General features: G+C 39.4%; 1 protein-coding gene across 2 annotated transcripts in view; it reads left to right on the plus strand.

The window, feature by feature from the left end:
* The window catches only part of tbcd (tubulin folding cofactor D), a 370097-nt gene that overhangs the window by 78638 nt on the left and 276877 nt on the right, over positions 1–14582 (plus strand). For both annotated transcript variants that reach the window (XM_068057991.1, XM_068057992.1), the window contains exons 8-10: positions 10169–10214; positions 12662–12794; positions 14038–14201. In XM_068057991.1, coding sequence (XP_067914092.1) covers positions 10169–10214; positions 12662–12794; positions 14038–14201 — 343 coding nt within the window. The remainder of the gene's footprint in view (positions 1–10168; positions 10215–12661; positions 12795–14037; positions 14202–14582) is intronic.

Genomic DNA, 14582 nt, shown 5'->3' on the forward strand with positions numbered 1-14582 from the left:
TCGGTACTGTGGTGGGGCAGAAACCTGAATGGGAGAATTCAAACATGGAGTTCTGGGAAAGATGGGAAAGGATTTGGCAGGCGACAACACAACCAAGGAATTTGGAGAGCAAAGGGAGGTTGGAGATGGGACGGTAGTTTGTAAGGGTGGTGGGGTCAAGGAGGGGAAGTTGAGTGATCAACAGTTTAGATAATCATCAATTCCTGGAGCCTGCTGGTCAGTCAGGGAGGATTGGCAACCTTACATGTATCCCTCACGAACCGCATCCCCAAACTCCTTCCAAAAGAGTGACTGAAACACTGGCAATTACTCACTGCATATTAAAGCGTTTTCCAGTTTTCTAAGTTATTTGAAAAACAAGTACTGGTACCAGTGAACAAACAGCACCATTGCATATCACATTTAAGTTCTTCTGCTCACTTTATTGATCAAGAACATTCCTGCCAAGTACCTTTTCTTGAGTTCTTCAGTAGTAAATGTTGCTATTAGAGGAGTTTTATTGTTTTACAACACAATCTTACTTCCACCTCTGCATCATTGCCCGCCATCACCCAACCTGCTGCTTAAACCCTTCCTTTTGTTCGTTCTATACTCAGTTACTCCAATGTCCTTGTTAGAATCCCATCCTTGTCATGCATAAGTTCCAGTGTTTGCAAAACGTGACGCCCACACCTTGTCCGATATTAAGTCCTGCCCTCTGACACCCCAGTTGTTGCCAGTGCTTGGAATTTGAAATCCTTATATCTTCAGAATCCACTGGTCCTGAGATTCTGGCCTTAGTTACTCCTCCCTTTGCTGTACAATTCATGAGTGAGCCAGCAGCTGCCTTTGATCTGCATTCTGGAAGTAACTCCCCAGTGCCTCCCCTCTCCAGTTTACCTTATAAAAGCCTTCTCAAAACCTACCCTTTCAATCATGTTTTCAGTCTCCTCTGCTAATCTCACTCTTCATAGCTTGATGCACATTCTCTTATCTACCTCCATTCTGGAGCACCTTGAGTTTTCACATTACATTGTGGTCTCTCCTGTTTTTGCATCTCGAGGCAATTGTTTGTTTGGGGAGGAGAGGGTATTAGTGGTCTATGTGGCTTCACCATGCCTGGAGGAGATGTTTTGGACCAGATAGCCTGTCTTGTCCTTTTTGCATGTTTGTATACACTTAATTAATGTGTTATTAATAGAGGCAGTATTTATTTGTGTGCATCAGTCGACTGCTATTTACTATAAATCTTCAGAATTGCTGCTGCTAGTTCTTTAAGGCAGAATTTGTCAGTGCCACTCAAAATGGTAGAAGTTTTTCCGATAAAAGGTGATGTATGGAATCATAGAATGATACAACACAAAAGGAGGCTATTCAGCCCATCATGCATCATGCTTTTGTTGTCTTTTTGATAGACATAGCCTATTAATTCCAGTCCCTTGCTCTTTCCCCATAGCCCTGTAGATTGTTTCAGTTCAAGTATTTACCGCAATCTCTCTCGAATGTTAGTACTGAATCTGTTTTGACCAGTGCAGTCCATTCCAAATTTCTCCAACTTGCTGCATTAAATAATATTTCCTTATGTCGCCTCTGGTTCTTCTGCCAATAGTCTGAACTCTCTGTCCTTCTGTCATTGGAAACAGTTTCTATTTACTTTATCAAAACTGTTCATGATTTTCAACATCTCTATCAAATCTCCTCTTAACCTCCTCTGCTCTAAGGAGAACAACCCAGCTTCTCCAGTTTCTCAACACAACTGAAGTTTCTCATTTTGGCGTCATTCAAGTAAATCTCTTCAGCACTCTTGAAATACTTCCTTAAGTGTGGTGCTCTGAACTGAACACAATACTCTAGCTGAGGCCAAACCAGTGTTTTTATGATGTTTCGATCACCTGGTTCATGGTTTGTTTTTATATTTTAGTTTTGGGAAATTAAATGTGCAGTTCTAAAAATTTTAAAAGGTTGCAGACCACGCGAGATTTAAAGTTCAAAAATCTCTCTGAATGCTTAAAGAGACAGCGTTAGAGAGGTGAGAGACGGAAAACTGCAGGTGGCGTCGTTTAGTTGGGACGTTGGAACCAGAAAGTCCTGGAGAGTTGGTTGTTAGAAATATGAGTTATTCATGTGGGTATCAGGAATCAGAAGATTTGGAGTTGGAAATAATTTAGTTTATATTGCGATCTGGGACATCCAACTTGTACCACATTGCAATGGAGATAGATGATGCAGGGGGTGTCTTGTTTTTTTGATCTGCGAGCTTGCTGACACAGTTGAGCAGTTAGATTTTGGACAGGCAGTTGGACTCCGGAGCAAAGAGGCCATTGGGAATCGGGGGTGCTTCTGTTTTGATTAAGGCCGGTGCTCAAGCTGAGAAGTTCAGTTCCAGGAGACCTGATACCTTAGAAGATAGCTAAGGAATTAAGGAAGTCAAAGAGAATTCCTAATAGCTGTAATACAGTTTGGATTGGTCCCAGGAGGAGTTAACAAACTGTCAAGATCCTATTACTTATAGGGAAATTCTTGGGGTAGAAATAACAGTCAAGTAGGAGTGTTCTGTTGAGATTTAGAGTTTGAAGTATATGTCTTTATGTTCTGTTAAGATTTTAAGTTTAAAATGGAAGTATTTCATATTGTTGTATTAAGTTAGTAGTGTTTTTTTTAACTCTTGTAAAGTTTTTTGTTTAAAATGTGAAATCTTGTGGCTTAATTCTTTTAGTAATAACTAGGAATTTGACACTATTTTTAAATGTTAACAGTCCCTAACGGGATCGTAACACTAAAGCTTTAGTATAACTTGTTTGCTCTTATACTCAATGCCTCTATTAATAAAGCCAAGGATCCAATATGCTTTATTAACCGCTTTCTCAACCTTCCAAGATTTGTGTACATACATCTCCAGGTCTCTGTTCCTGCACCTTCTTTAAAATTGTATCCACTTATTTCATATTACTTGTTCTCATTCTTCCTACCAAAATATATCACTTCACACTACTATACATTAGACTTCATCTATCATGTGTCTGCCCATTTTACCTGTCTGTCTACGTCCTCCAGAGGTCTGTTACTGTACTCCTTATTATTAATTGCATTTCCAAGTTTCGGAACATCTGCAAACTTTGAAATTATTCCTGTATACCCAAGTCCAGGTCATGAATATATATCAAAAGGAGCAGTGGTTCTAATACTGACTCCTTGGGATCACCATTGTGTGCTCCCTCCAGTCTAAAAAATAGCCATTCACTACTACTCCCTGCTTTCTGTTCCTTACTCAATTCTGTATCCATGCTGTCACTGTTCCTTTAATTGTATTGGCTTTAATTTTCCTAACAAGTCTGTTACGTGGTACTTGGTCAAACACCCTTCAAAGGTCCATGTACGCATGAACTGAATTACAAAAAGAACAACAACTTGCGTTTATATAAAAGCAAAATACTGCGGATGCGTTTATATAAGTGCCTTTAATGTAATCAAATGTTCCAAGGTGCTTCACAGGAGGGTTATGAAGCAAAATTTGACACAGAGCCACATAAGGCGATTTTAGGGCAGATGGCCAGAAGCTTGGTCCCAAGAGATAGGCTTTAAGGAGCGTCTTAAAGGAGGAAAGATAGGTAGAGAGTTGGAGAGGTTTAGGGAGGGAATTCCAGAGCTTAGGGCCTCAACAGCAGGAGGCATGACCACCAATGATGGAGAAATTAAAATTCAGGATGCTCCAGAGGCCAGAATTTGAAGAGTGCCGATATCTCAGAGGGCTGGAGGAGATTATAGAGATAGGAAGGGGGTGAGCCCATGTCTGAGGAGAATTGGAAGATTGTGGCTAGAGCCTCTTCAATTCCACCCTTACTTCCTTCAGTCACCTCGGATGCATCGCGTCCAGACTGGCTGGCTGAATAATCAACCTGAGTATACTACAATGTAGATTCAGGTATCTCGGAGCCCATTGACATTTTTTTTGAGACTGCAGGCCTTGAAGTAAGATTAATCTTTGTGCTTGTTTTATGTAGAGTGCTACTTGTATACCATGCTTGCTTGTAGAATTTTTATCAAAATAACATTGTAAGGTGAAGGAGAGTGTCTTGCACACTGGATTATATAATTATGTTACATACAATAGTTATGTGAGAGGACAATAACTCTACAGATAGTTATAGACTCATACAACACAGAAGGAGGTCATTCAACCCATCCTGCCTGTGCTGGCTCTTTGAAAAACCTATCTAATTAGTTCCACTCTCCCTGCTTTTTTCCCACAGCCCTGCAAATTTTTCCCCTTCTAGTATTTATCTAATATTGTTTTGAAAGTTACTATTATATCAGTTTCCACCACACTTTCAGATCATAATAACTTGGGTTTAAAAAAAAAGCTTCGTGTCAGCTTTGGTTCTTTTGCTACTTAACTGAAATCTGTGTTCTCTGGTTACTGACCACTCCTGTCATTGGAAACTTACTGTATCAAAACCCTCCTTAATTTTGAGCAACTTGATTAAATCTCACCTTAATCATCTCTGCTCCAAGGAGAACAATACCAGCATTTCTAGTTTCTTCGCAGAACTGAAGTTCCTCATCCCCGGTACCATTTTCTCAGGAACATGATGGATATTTTCAGGATAATCTCTTGTACTGGCTGTTTCCTTAACTCAAAGGCAAAACCTTGTTTCCATGTGCTCATATAAAAGAGATGCATGACAAAGCTCTGCTTCCATCCGTTATTATGAATCAGTTACTCTTACACTGCTGTTTGCCCTCAATTCAGAGAATCACTAGAAAATTAAAATTAAATGTTTAACGTAAAATAGGTATAATCACCTAAGATAAGGACAATGGTAAGCAATTATCATAGATTTGGCCCACGCACTACTTTTCTTTAATTAGGAATTCTCTAATTATCTACTTATTCCGACCAGTTTTCAGAGCTTGTTGAACTTTAACTGGGTCACCCCATTCCTTTTGTGTTGCACATGGTGAATTGGGAGACTGATTAATCTGGTTTGAATATGATCAGCTGTTATATTGATGTAATCTAAAGCATCACATTTCATTCTGATATTTTTGATCCAGCATCAAAGAAAGGGAATCATTCTGTGTCAAATGACATTGCTGTGTTAGCTCATATAACTCTAAAGGACATTAGTTCTTTTATTATTAAAACTCAAATTCATATTTCTAGCTGAAACCCAGTGGCAAAATATTAATGTATAATTTACTGCATATTTGTGAATATGCATACTTAATTATTTCTGCAGAGTAATATAATTTAGTCCTAAAATATTTTATGTAAGTTACTGATTTCAGAGGAACAGTGGTACTTGTGCACTACATTCTTTTACAAAGCAGGTGCATAGCCTTGGGTTTTATTTCCCTAATCCATACCTGTAATTACGTTTGTAGCTGCAGCTTACAAATATCTATTATGCTGAACTATTTACCTGGGTGGGGTTAACTTTTCAATAGTTTGTTTTAACTCTTGCTAACAAGTTTTTTTAGCAGACATTTTTGTTTCAGTTTAAGATTGCATGTAACCTTGGCACTGAGTGTTGACAGGCACTTAAAAGTGACATGAGGGAGAATTGAATGAATATTCTGCCTTCCTTGTGAAGCCCTACTTGATGCTTCTCCATGTCCTCAGCTGGTTTATCCAGTGAGTAATTGAGCTGTGCACAAAGATCCCAAATTTGAATATATGGCTTATGTCGGAAAGCACTATCATTGGTCTCCGAATTGCTGCATTATAAAGTTGGCTGTGGTTGTTGCTTCTGATCACTATCATGTAAGTCCTCTGAGAGTGTGTGTGTGTGGTCACTGCGTGCAACAAGGTCAAATAATCATTCAACACTCAGTCTCTAGGCCCGCAAATAAAAAATTGCCACTTAGGCAAGCTACATTAAGTTGCCCAGTGCCCATGAAGCCATATCTCAGTGAAGTGTCAGATTTTCATGGAGGACGAGAGGGGAGAAAATTGCTGGGGAAAAAAGAGTGAGAAGATATTGCTGCACTTTTGCCCTCAACTCTTCATATTGCATTGCATGCTGTTTCAGGAGCCTTCATGTGACATTAATTATGATGAGCAAAGTAGCCTATAATAAAGTGGGTGAAGTCTATTATGTAAAATCACTTTTTAGAAATGATGTTGGACAGGTGGCAAGTCTAGTTTAGCCGCTAATATTATAATCATGAAGGCGACCCAAACAAGTGCGATATTTAAAATGAGTGTCCCGAACCAGTGATGTGCTTTAGTAAATAAGAAATTGACAAACTATAAAGGAACTGTCGATATTATATTAAACACTCAAAGAAACACACGTGGTTCCCTTAGACTGTATTCAATCTCCTCTGTTGCTATTGTGAATCAAAGTTGAAAACATTTGGGGGGGAAAAAAATAAAATTTACAAATAGAAGCCACAGCTGCTTGTGGTTATGATGTTTTGGGTTTACGTTTACTGACCATGTTTCTAGAATTTCACTGGTGCGTTTCAAATGATTTATGACTTTAACCCCTTTATAGGGACTAAACCAAATCAGGAGTACATCCCTAAAAATCTCCTTTAATCAAGTTCAAACCAGACAAATTCTCAGACACTTATTTGGGTCCAAAGAATTATACTAGCTTTCCCTCGAAGAAACAAAACTAACAGAGAATATTACCATTTTCCGGATAGCCTATTTTAATAATTATGGCTGTCATAAATATCCCAGATATTATAAGGGTCTGGGAAACTCTCTTGAATACGTATCTCTCCACTTAAAGAGACATGGAGAAGGGGTTCTTGTAGTTGTATACAGAATACTACATGAGATCATTTATTAATTTCTATATATTTATTAAGGAATTTAACATGTGATAAGCTTAAGTGGATAAGTATATCACAATATCAAATACTACTGATGTAACACATATTCTTATTGCTAACATAGAATCCAAAAGTTTAACCTTGCTAATGTTACAGCAAAGTATCTTAGAATATCCATCAAAATTTAAAGTAAATTTTACCTTGAATTCCCCAAGTAAGGCATGGGGTGAAAAGTATTGTTTGAGGAACTCAGATTCTGAAGTAAATACTTAGAAGTGTTTTCATGTTTATACTATTTCTAAGATGTCATATGACCTCTTAGCATATAGTTGCTACCTTTCTGTGTGTTTTTCTTGCTTTCAAAATCCATATTTGGTAATATCAGTAACTAACTTTCCACTTGATGTTGTACTGGAAAGCCCTTGTTTTTTGAAATTGTGAGCATTTATCTGGTCAAAATGATTATAATTGTGTTTCTCTTATTCCTGTAAGTCCATTTTAATTTATTGCTTTATTTATAATTGCCTTTCCTATGGTACCTTAAAGCAACCTCCGGAGCCGATTTGTCTGCATCAACAACTCCATAAACTAATTAAGTTTATTACTACCTCTTACTGATGTCACACAGGATATTTCAATGTGTGTGTTTATCTTCCAATTCCCTGGCAACAGAAATTCTATTCTAACAGGGACCTTGAAATATCTAACTCTACCTTCTTAAAGGGGAATTTCAGTGAGTTCTGAAAACTGACCATTTACTCAATCTTTAATTCTAAAAGGTATAATATATTAACTATATCTAAATGCTACCTAATTAAACCTATTATACCTATATTCCATCACATGTTGTTTTGTGTTTTCTTTATTTCAATTTAGAATTACAGCAAAGATTGAGTGATTTTTGCTTAATTCAAGGTGAAGCATGTTAGTCGTGCTTAAGAATGGGACATATTTGTGACACTTGGTTCCAGTAGCAAATGGGTAGTGCTACCAGGGCATAGGTCTGTGCACCTTAAAATTAGAAGAGTTTCCTATGGAATGCTAGTGTGAATTTTCAGTTTGGCAAACTAGCTCTTTTGTTTCCCCTCATAATCAGACTGGAAATTTACTGTTAAAATATGGCTTGTTTAGTTTAGTATAATTGTATCAGCTTGCTTCAGTGGTTGCACTGTCTTCTGTGAGACAAAAGGCTGCCAGACCAAGCCCCATATCAGCACACATCAGCTTCCATTATTTACACTGACGAACACCCAACACTACCTCACCATCACCTCTTGATCCCTCCACTGTCCCTGTCCCTGATTTGTCACACTACCTGTCTCACAACCAGTTCTGGCTGAGCAGAAATTTCCTTCAGTTAAATACTGGGAAGACTGAAGCTGTTGTCTTTGGTCTCTGCCACGAACTCTGTTCCCTAGCCACTGACTCCGATTAGTGTTATTTTGTATGGGTTACCACTGGTGTTAAATTAACACCAGTTATAAAACTCAACTTTTACAGTTGTCAGGAAGAGGAATTTTTTGTGCTTTAAGTTAGGATTAGATTGCGGTCAGGTTTCAGAAGTTAAGTGACTGTTTTGCAACCCTCAGTACCATCCTATCCTATTCTGGCTATCATTCTTCAACCATGTCCCTGAATTTTCACAGCTTTGTCATACAAGGCCTTGTGATCTTGTGCGATTACTGATGCTTAGCCAGGGCTTAAGTCTATGTCCTGCAGCATATATTTTGCTGTTGCACGTCTTAGCTTTCTGCATTCACATACCGAGGATGGAACACTGCTTCACTCTTTGTGTAGCTATATTCTTCCAATAGTCCAGTCATTTTCTCTGCCACCTCCATACACTATTACAAATATCTTCCTTCAGAGTCTTAATTTAATTAATGTTTGCATTGTGAATTTAATTGTGATGGGAAATTTTCAGTATCTTACAAAGAGATTTAAAACTGAAAAAATGTAATTTGTGCATCTATCATCGTCCCTCAGTAGTTTTTGTATGTGGCAATAGGAAATATCAATGTTCTAGCAATGTTGGTTATAACTTCCAGTTTCCGAACAGTCCTCATGTTGCTCACCTTTTCCATTGCATTCACTTGCACAATTATTATGTGCTTTTTTTATTGATGATAGAATATGAGCACAAGAAATAATCCACTATCGTAATTAGTCCTCTTCAGCAGGTCTTTCTCAGTTTTTTATTTTATTTTTATTTATTTTTATTTAGAGATACAGCACTGAAACAGGCCCTTCGGCCCACCGAGTCTGTGCCGACCAAGAACCACCCATTTATACTAACCCTACAGTAATCCCATATTCCCTACCACCTACCTACACTAGGGGCAATTTACAATGGCCAATTTACCTATCACCTGCAAGTCTTTGGCGGTGGGAGGAAACCGGAGCACCCGGCGAAAACCCACGCGGTCACAGGGAGAACTTGCAAACTTCGCACAGGCAGTACCCAGAATTCAACCCGGGTCCCTGGAGCTGTGAGGCTGTGGTGCTAACCATTGCGCCACTGTGCCGCCTGATTTTATTTTCTTTATTTTATTTAGAGATACAGCACTGAAACAGGCCCTTCGGCCCACCGAGTCTGTGCCGACCAAGAACCACCCATTTATACTAACCCTACAGTAACCCCATATTCCCTACCACCTACCTACACTAGGGGCAATTTATAATGGCCAATTTACCTATCACCTGCAAGTCTTCTTGGATGTGGGAGGAAACCGGAGCACCCGGCGAAAACCCACGCAGACACAGGGAGAACTTGCAAACTCCACACAGGCAGTACCCAGAATTGAACCCGGGTCGCTGGAGCTGTGAGGCTGTGGTGATAACCACTGTGCCGCCCATGCTTGATTTGCTTGATTTCAAATTACTGATCAAAGTAAGTGAATATGTATTAATAATAGTGTATCGCAAAAGTAATGCCTTACATTGTTCGGAACAGTTTATCTAATTATATTGGGTGAAGTGATATTACAGATTTTGGGAGGAGGCAAAGATTGGACAGTGAAGGCATGACAAGCGCATGTCTCTTTTTACCAGTTTTCTTTCCTCGTGATGGAAGATAATTTGTTGATTACGTTTTCTATTCCTTTCCTTCAATTTGTACTTCAAATCTCAACATCAAAGTTTATCCCTCCTCCCAATTGTCTTTGGTTAAGCTGAAGGTTATTTTTTTGAACAGAAACCCTCCTAACTGTTGCTGAATGCTGGTGCTGCGATCCTTCAAAAGGCCAGGTTGTTTAAGAGGGAGCTTGTCATGATCACAAGTAATATTAAAGCCCTATAGACACTATTAAGTAAAATCGCTCCCTTCTACTTCTCAAAACTCAGAACTAAATGAGGATTTATCTGTGAAGATTTCTTTAAAATATTCTCTTTTGTTTATTCACAGGCTCAACTATTCAAACATGGGAAAAGAGATGACTTTTTACCCTTTGGTATGACGATATACTTTGTATATCACCTATTTTAATCAGATTGGGATTTCACTTTGCTAAAATGAGGGAGGTAATTACATGGAGGGTTAATAAAAGATGAAAAATTTATTTTACAGTTTTGGGTCTGTATTGCAGTTTGTGTGTGATGCAAGGTTGGGTTACATTCTGGGTGCACAAGTAGTTTTGAGTATGAAATAATGAACTCACCTTTCAGCTTTGGTCATTGAGTCAGTTTTCTGCTTTGTTCAGTAGTTTACTAGCTCCAAGTTCAATCTGCGCACGTGTGCAGTGACGTCACAACCCGAACACCCAGCAGTGTGACTTTTCAAACTAGTAGGCGACTGTACTGTCCGATTTATTCTCTTTTCCACCGCACCACCCCCCAACCCCAAGTATCTCACTCTCTCTGCCCCAGTCCCATTCTCTTGCTCTCACCTAACCCCCCCCCCCCACTCCCAGACATGTTATCTTCCACCCCCATCCTCTTCCCGCCCCCACAGCCGTGCTGTCACCCACCTCCTTACTCCCTTCCCCAATCGCCAGTTTCATATGCTTCCCGGGTCACTCTCTCCCCACCCCCCAAACTCCAGTCGCGTCCTCCCACCCCACCTTTCCCAATCACACCCTTTTGCTGTGATTATCTCTGTGAATGGGGAATGCTGTGATTATTGGTGCCATCTTTGATACAGGCAGCTGCCTAAGATGTCGCTGAGTATCATCGCAGACACTGCACTGCACATGTGTGGGAAGTGCTCCCCCCTCGTGTTGTGGTATTAATAGATATAGCCTTCAAGAAATGCCAGCAAAATTTCTGGACAATTTCCAAAATGGGCGGGGAAAGAAAGATTTCTTTCAAAAGCTCTTCCAATGCTATGATAAAACCCACTACAACAGCTGTTTGATGGCACCAACCAGGATTTCTGAACCGCAAGCCCCAAAATATTTTTGTGCTCCTTGGCCGGTTTTATGTCAAGGAGGTCTTAACGCAGCTTTTCATCCCAGCTTCTCAGTAATGATTCACTGAATAGTTTCCACACACAAGCAACCTGCCTGGGTAGTCTCCTACATCTGTTCAAGTTGAAAGGCGAACTATCCTCCTCTTTTGATGATTACACTCCAAGCTTTTGTTGTATAATTGACTGTCTCATGGTGTCTACCCTGTTTACCAAGATGGACAAAATGCTAGAATTGGGCACAATTGCAAGTGAGCAAGAGGGAATAGGTTTTGGCTCCAACTATCTCATAGATTGGGGTGGGGTGGGGCATTTACTAAATAGTCCAGAAGTTTGGCTTTGTAATTAATTGTGAAAAGTCTGAGCTACTATCCATAGAATACCTCAAGTGTTTTGGAGGGGAGTGGGGAGGTAAATCAAACCAACCAGCAAAGTTTTTTGGTTGTAAATCAGGTTACTGTCTCCACATCCTGATTTTTCTTATGCAAGAGGGCTCATGATGGCAGCAAAAAGATTTCTATGGCTCTTTCGTGAAACTTGAAACTATTGAGCCAATGACTAGAGCACTCCTTTCACAGCCAGAGAGGGTCAGCAAGGTCTCCGCTCTTGGTGCCTCACTTTGGTCACAAGGCAGAAATATTTGGCAAGTAGCTCAATTATCAGCGGCTCCTCCACATTTAATGGGGAATAGGGGAATGACCTCCGCAATTATGTGGAACACTCCTGGTTGCCAGGGTGTTCCAGCTGAAGTGAACAACCAGCTCAACCCAGTGAATGAAAATGTCAAGCAGCATCATATTTAATCAGAGCCTAATAGGCCTCTGAATATATATAGAATAATCAAACTAGATGTCAACAATACAAAGACTGCCGCTCAGATTCCTTCTTTTAAGCACACCACTGGGGTAAATCAAATCTGCCACAATAATGAAGAATCTTGTGTTATCACAGAAAACTACTTTGACTCTCTCTTGGAGTGAGTGACCAGCTTGCAATATATATTTTGTATCTAGGGACGACCCCTTTGAATTATCAAAGTCCATTCTGGGAAGGTAGTTGCACTCAACCCCTCACGTGGAGACAAAAAAAAAAACACAACAGCAGCCATGGCGTATTCCTTTATTTTTAGAAAACAAAACCTAGCTATAAATTCACCTTAAAATATACAATATGGAAAATATTACAACTTTAAACTACAGTGATTGCATTCCATCACAATGGCTTGCGGTAAAACGTGGGAAGTTTGATGATGGTGTTCTACAAAATTGAGGGGCATGTTAAAATGTATTCCACAGCTGCTTCCTGGGCATTGCTGAAATCATGGAAATATTAGAACTATAATATGAAATTTAGCTAAGAGACAAATTGTGTTTGATGAATAAAAGTAGTAGGTTTTACCTTTTATGTCTTAAGTTAAGCCAGCATCAGACTCCTGGAAAGTTTATATTGTAGTCTGTTTTGAATAACTGTTAAAAAAATTTGTTTCTCCTCTAGCTCCAACGGTATTGAAGTGCCTTGATGAAAGCAACATTCCTGAGTGTAACCACACTATTCTTCGCAAACTAGGCATAAAACTCATTCAAAGGTTGGGCCTTACATTTCTGAAGCCGAAGGTTGCCAGATGGAGGTAAGTGGAAGTTGGTGGAATGAGCAGACGGGTGGCAGATTAAGTTCAATGCAGAGAAATGTGAAGTGATTCATTTTGTTAGGAAGAACATGGAGAGATACTGTAAAATAAAGGGTATAATTCAAAAGTGGGTGCAGGAGCAGAGGGACCTAGGTGTATATGTGCATAAGTCATTCAAGGTGGCAGGACAGGTTGAGAGAGTGGTTAGTAAAGCAGACTATATCCTGGGCTTTATTAATAGGGGCATAGAGTACAAGAGCAAGGAAAGTATGTTGAATTTGTATAAGACATTAGTTTGGCCTCAGCTGGAATATTGTGTCTAGTTCTGGGTGCCGTACTTTAGGAAAGACGTGATGGCATTGGAGAGAGTACTGAAAAGATTCACGAGAATGGTTCCAGGGATGAGGAACTTCAGTTATGAAGATAGATTTGAGAAGTTAGGACTGTCTTTCTTGGAGAAGAGAAGGCTGAGAAATGATTTGATACAGGTATTCAAAGTCATGAGGGTTCTGCATAGAGCAGATAGAGCACTTGTGAAAGGATCGAGAATGAGAGGGCACAGATTTAAAGTATTTGGTAAGAGAAGCAAAAGTGACCTGAAGAAAAACTTTTTCACGCAGTGAGTAGTTAAGGTCTGGAATCCGCTGCCTGAGAACGTGGTAGAGGCAAGTTCAATTGAAGCATTCAAACAGGCATTAGAGAGTTATACGAAAAGGAAGAATGTGCAGGGTTATGGGGAGAAGGCAGGGGAATGGAACTGAGGGAATTGCTCTTTCAGAGAGCCAGTGCGGACATGATGGGCCGAATGGCCTCCTTCTGCACTGTAACGATTCTGTAAACTACGGAACTCTGTTCTTCAATCAAAAGTTAGTGCTCGAATTACACAGCAGATTGATACATCAATCTGTTGTGCTGTTGAATGGTTGGTTAGCTATGTGTTTTGGTCATGATTCCTCATACATGTTCTTTATTTTGATCCACCCATCAGGAATACTACTGAGCAAGGGTGAATCAACAATTTGTTTTCGTTTTTACTACAATATAAAACATTTTTCGTCCTTGAACTTCTACTTTCATATTCGATGTTGACTGACCAAGGAGAAAAGATTGAAACAAGAAAATTGGAACTCATTTTTGTAGGGGTTGGGAGTGGAAACAAAACTGTGTGAGCAAATTCCAGTTCTTGATTTTTGCTTTTAATATGTTTTTATTTACTTCTATGCAATTTTTTTTTAATTTTTAGATATCAACGTGGGAGCAGGTCTTTGGCTGTTAACTTACAAATGGCAGGTCAAGGTCAAGCCACTAACAACATTGCATCTATACAGAAAATGGAATTAAAAACAGTGGATGATCATGATGATGATGATGATTATGATATCCCTGGAGAGATAGAGAACGTAGTAGGTGTGTTCATGAAGAGTAAAGCATATGTGCCAATTGCTTATGGACTGCCAGAACCAGCCATTTTAGACTGACCAGTTTGGCTTAGGATTTTCGAATAAATGAATTATATTTAATTAAACAGATTGTAGTAGCATTTGTTTTTCTGTATTAGTCTTGTTGACTTACAAACTTCTGAAATGGTTGGGGAGAGGGATTGAAACAATAAGAATTGGCTGATGGACAATAGGCTTTTACTATAAGGATCCATTCAGAACTCCGCTCTTTAGAGCACTGAGTAGCTGAGCCATACAGCCTAAGAGTCCCAGATTCAGTACCCAACCTGTGCAGAGTTAGCTCATCTTAGCAGGAATAGATGTAGGGCTATTGCAATTAGTCTCATGG

This window comes from Heterodontus francisci, chromosome 26 (assembly GCF_036365525.1).
Source record: "Heterodontus francisci isolate sHetFra1 chromosome 26, sHetFra1.hap1, whole genome shotgun sequence".
NCBI classification, from domain to species: Eukaryota; Metazoa; Chordata; class Chondrichthyes; order Heterodontiformes; family Heterodontidae; genus Heterodontus; species Heterodontus francisci.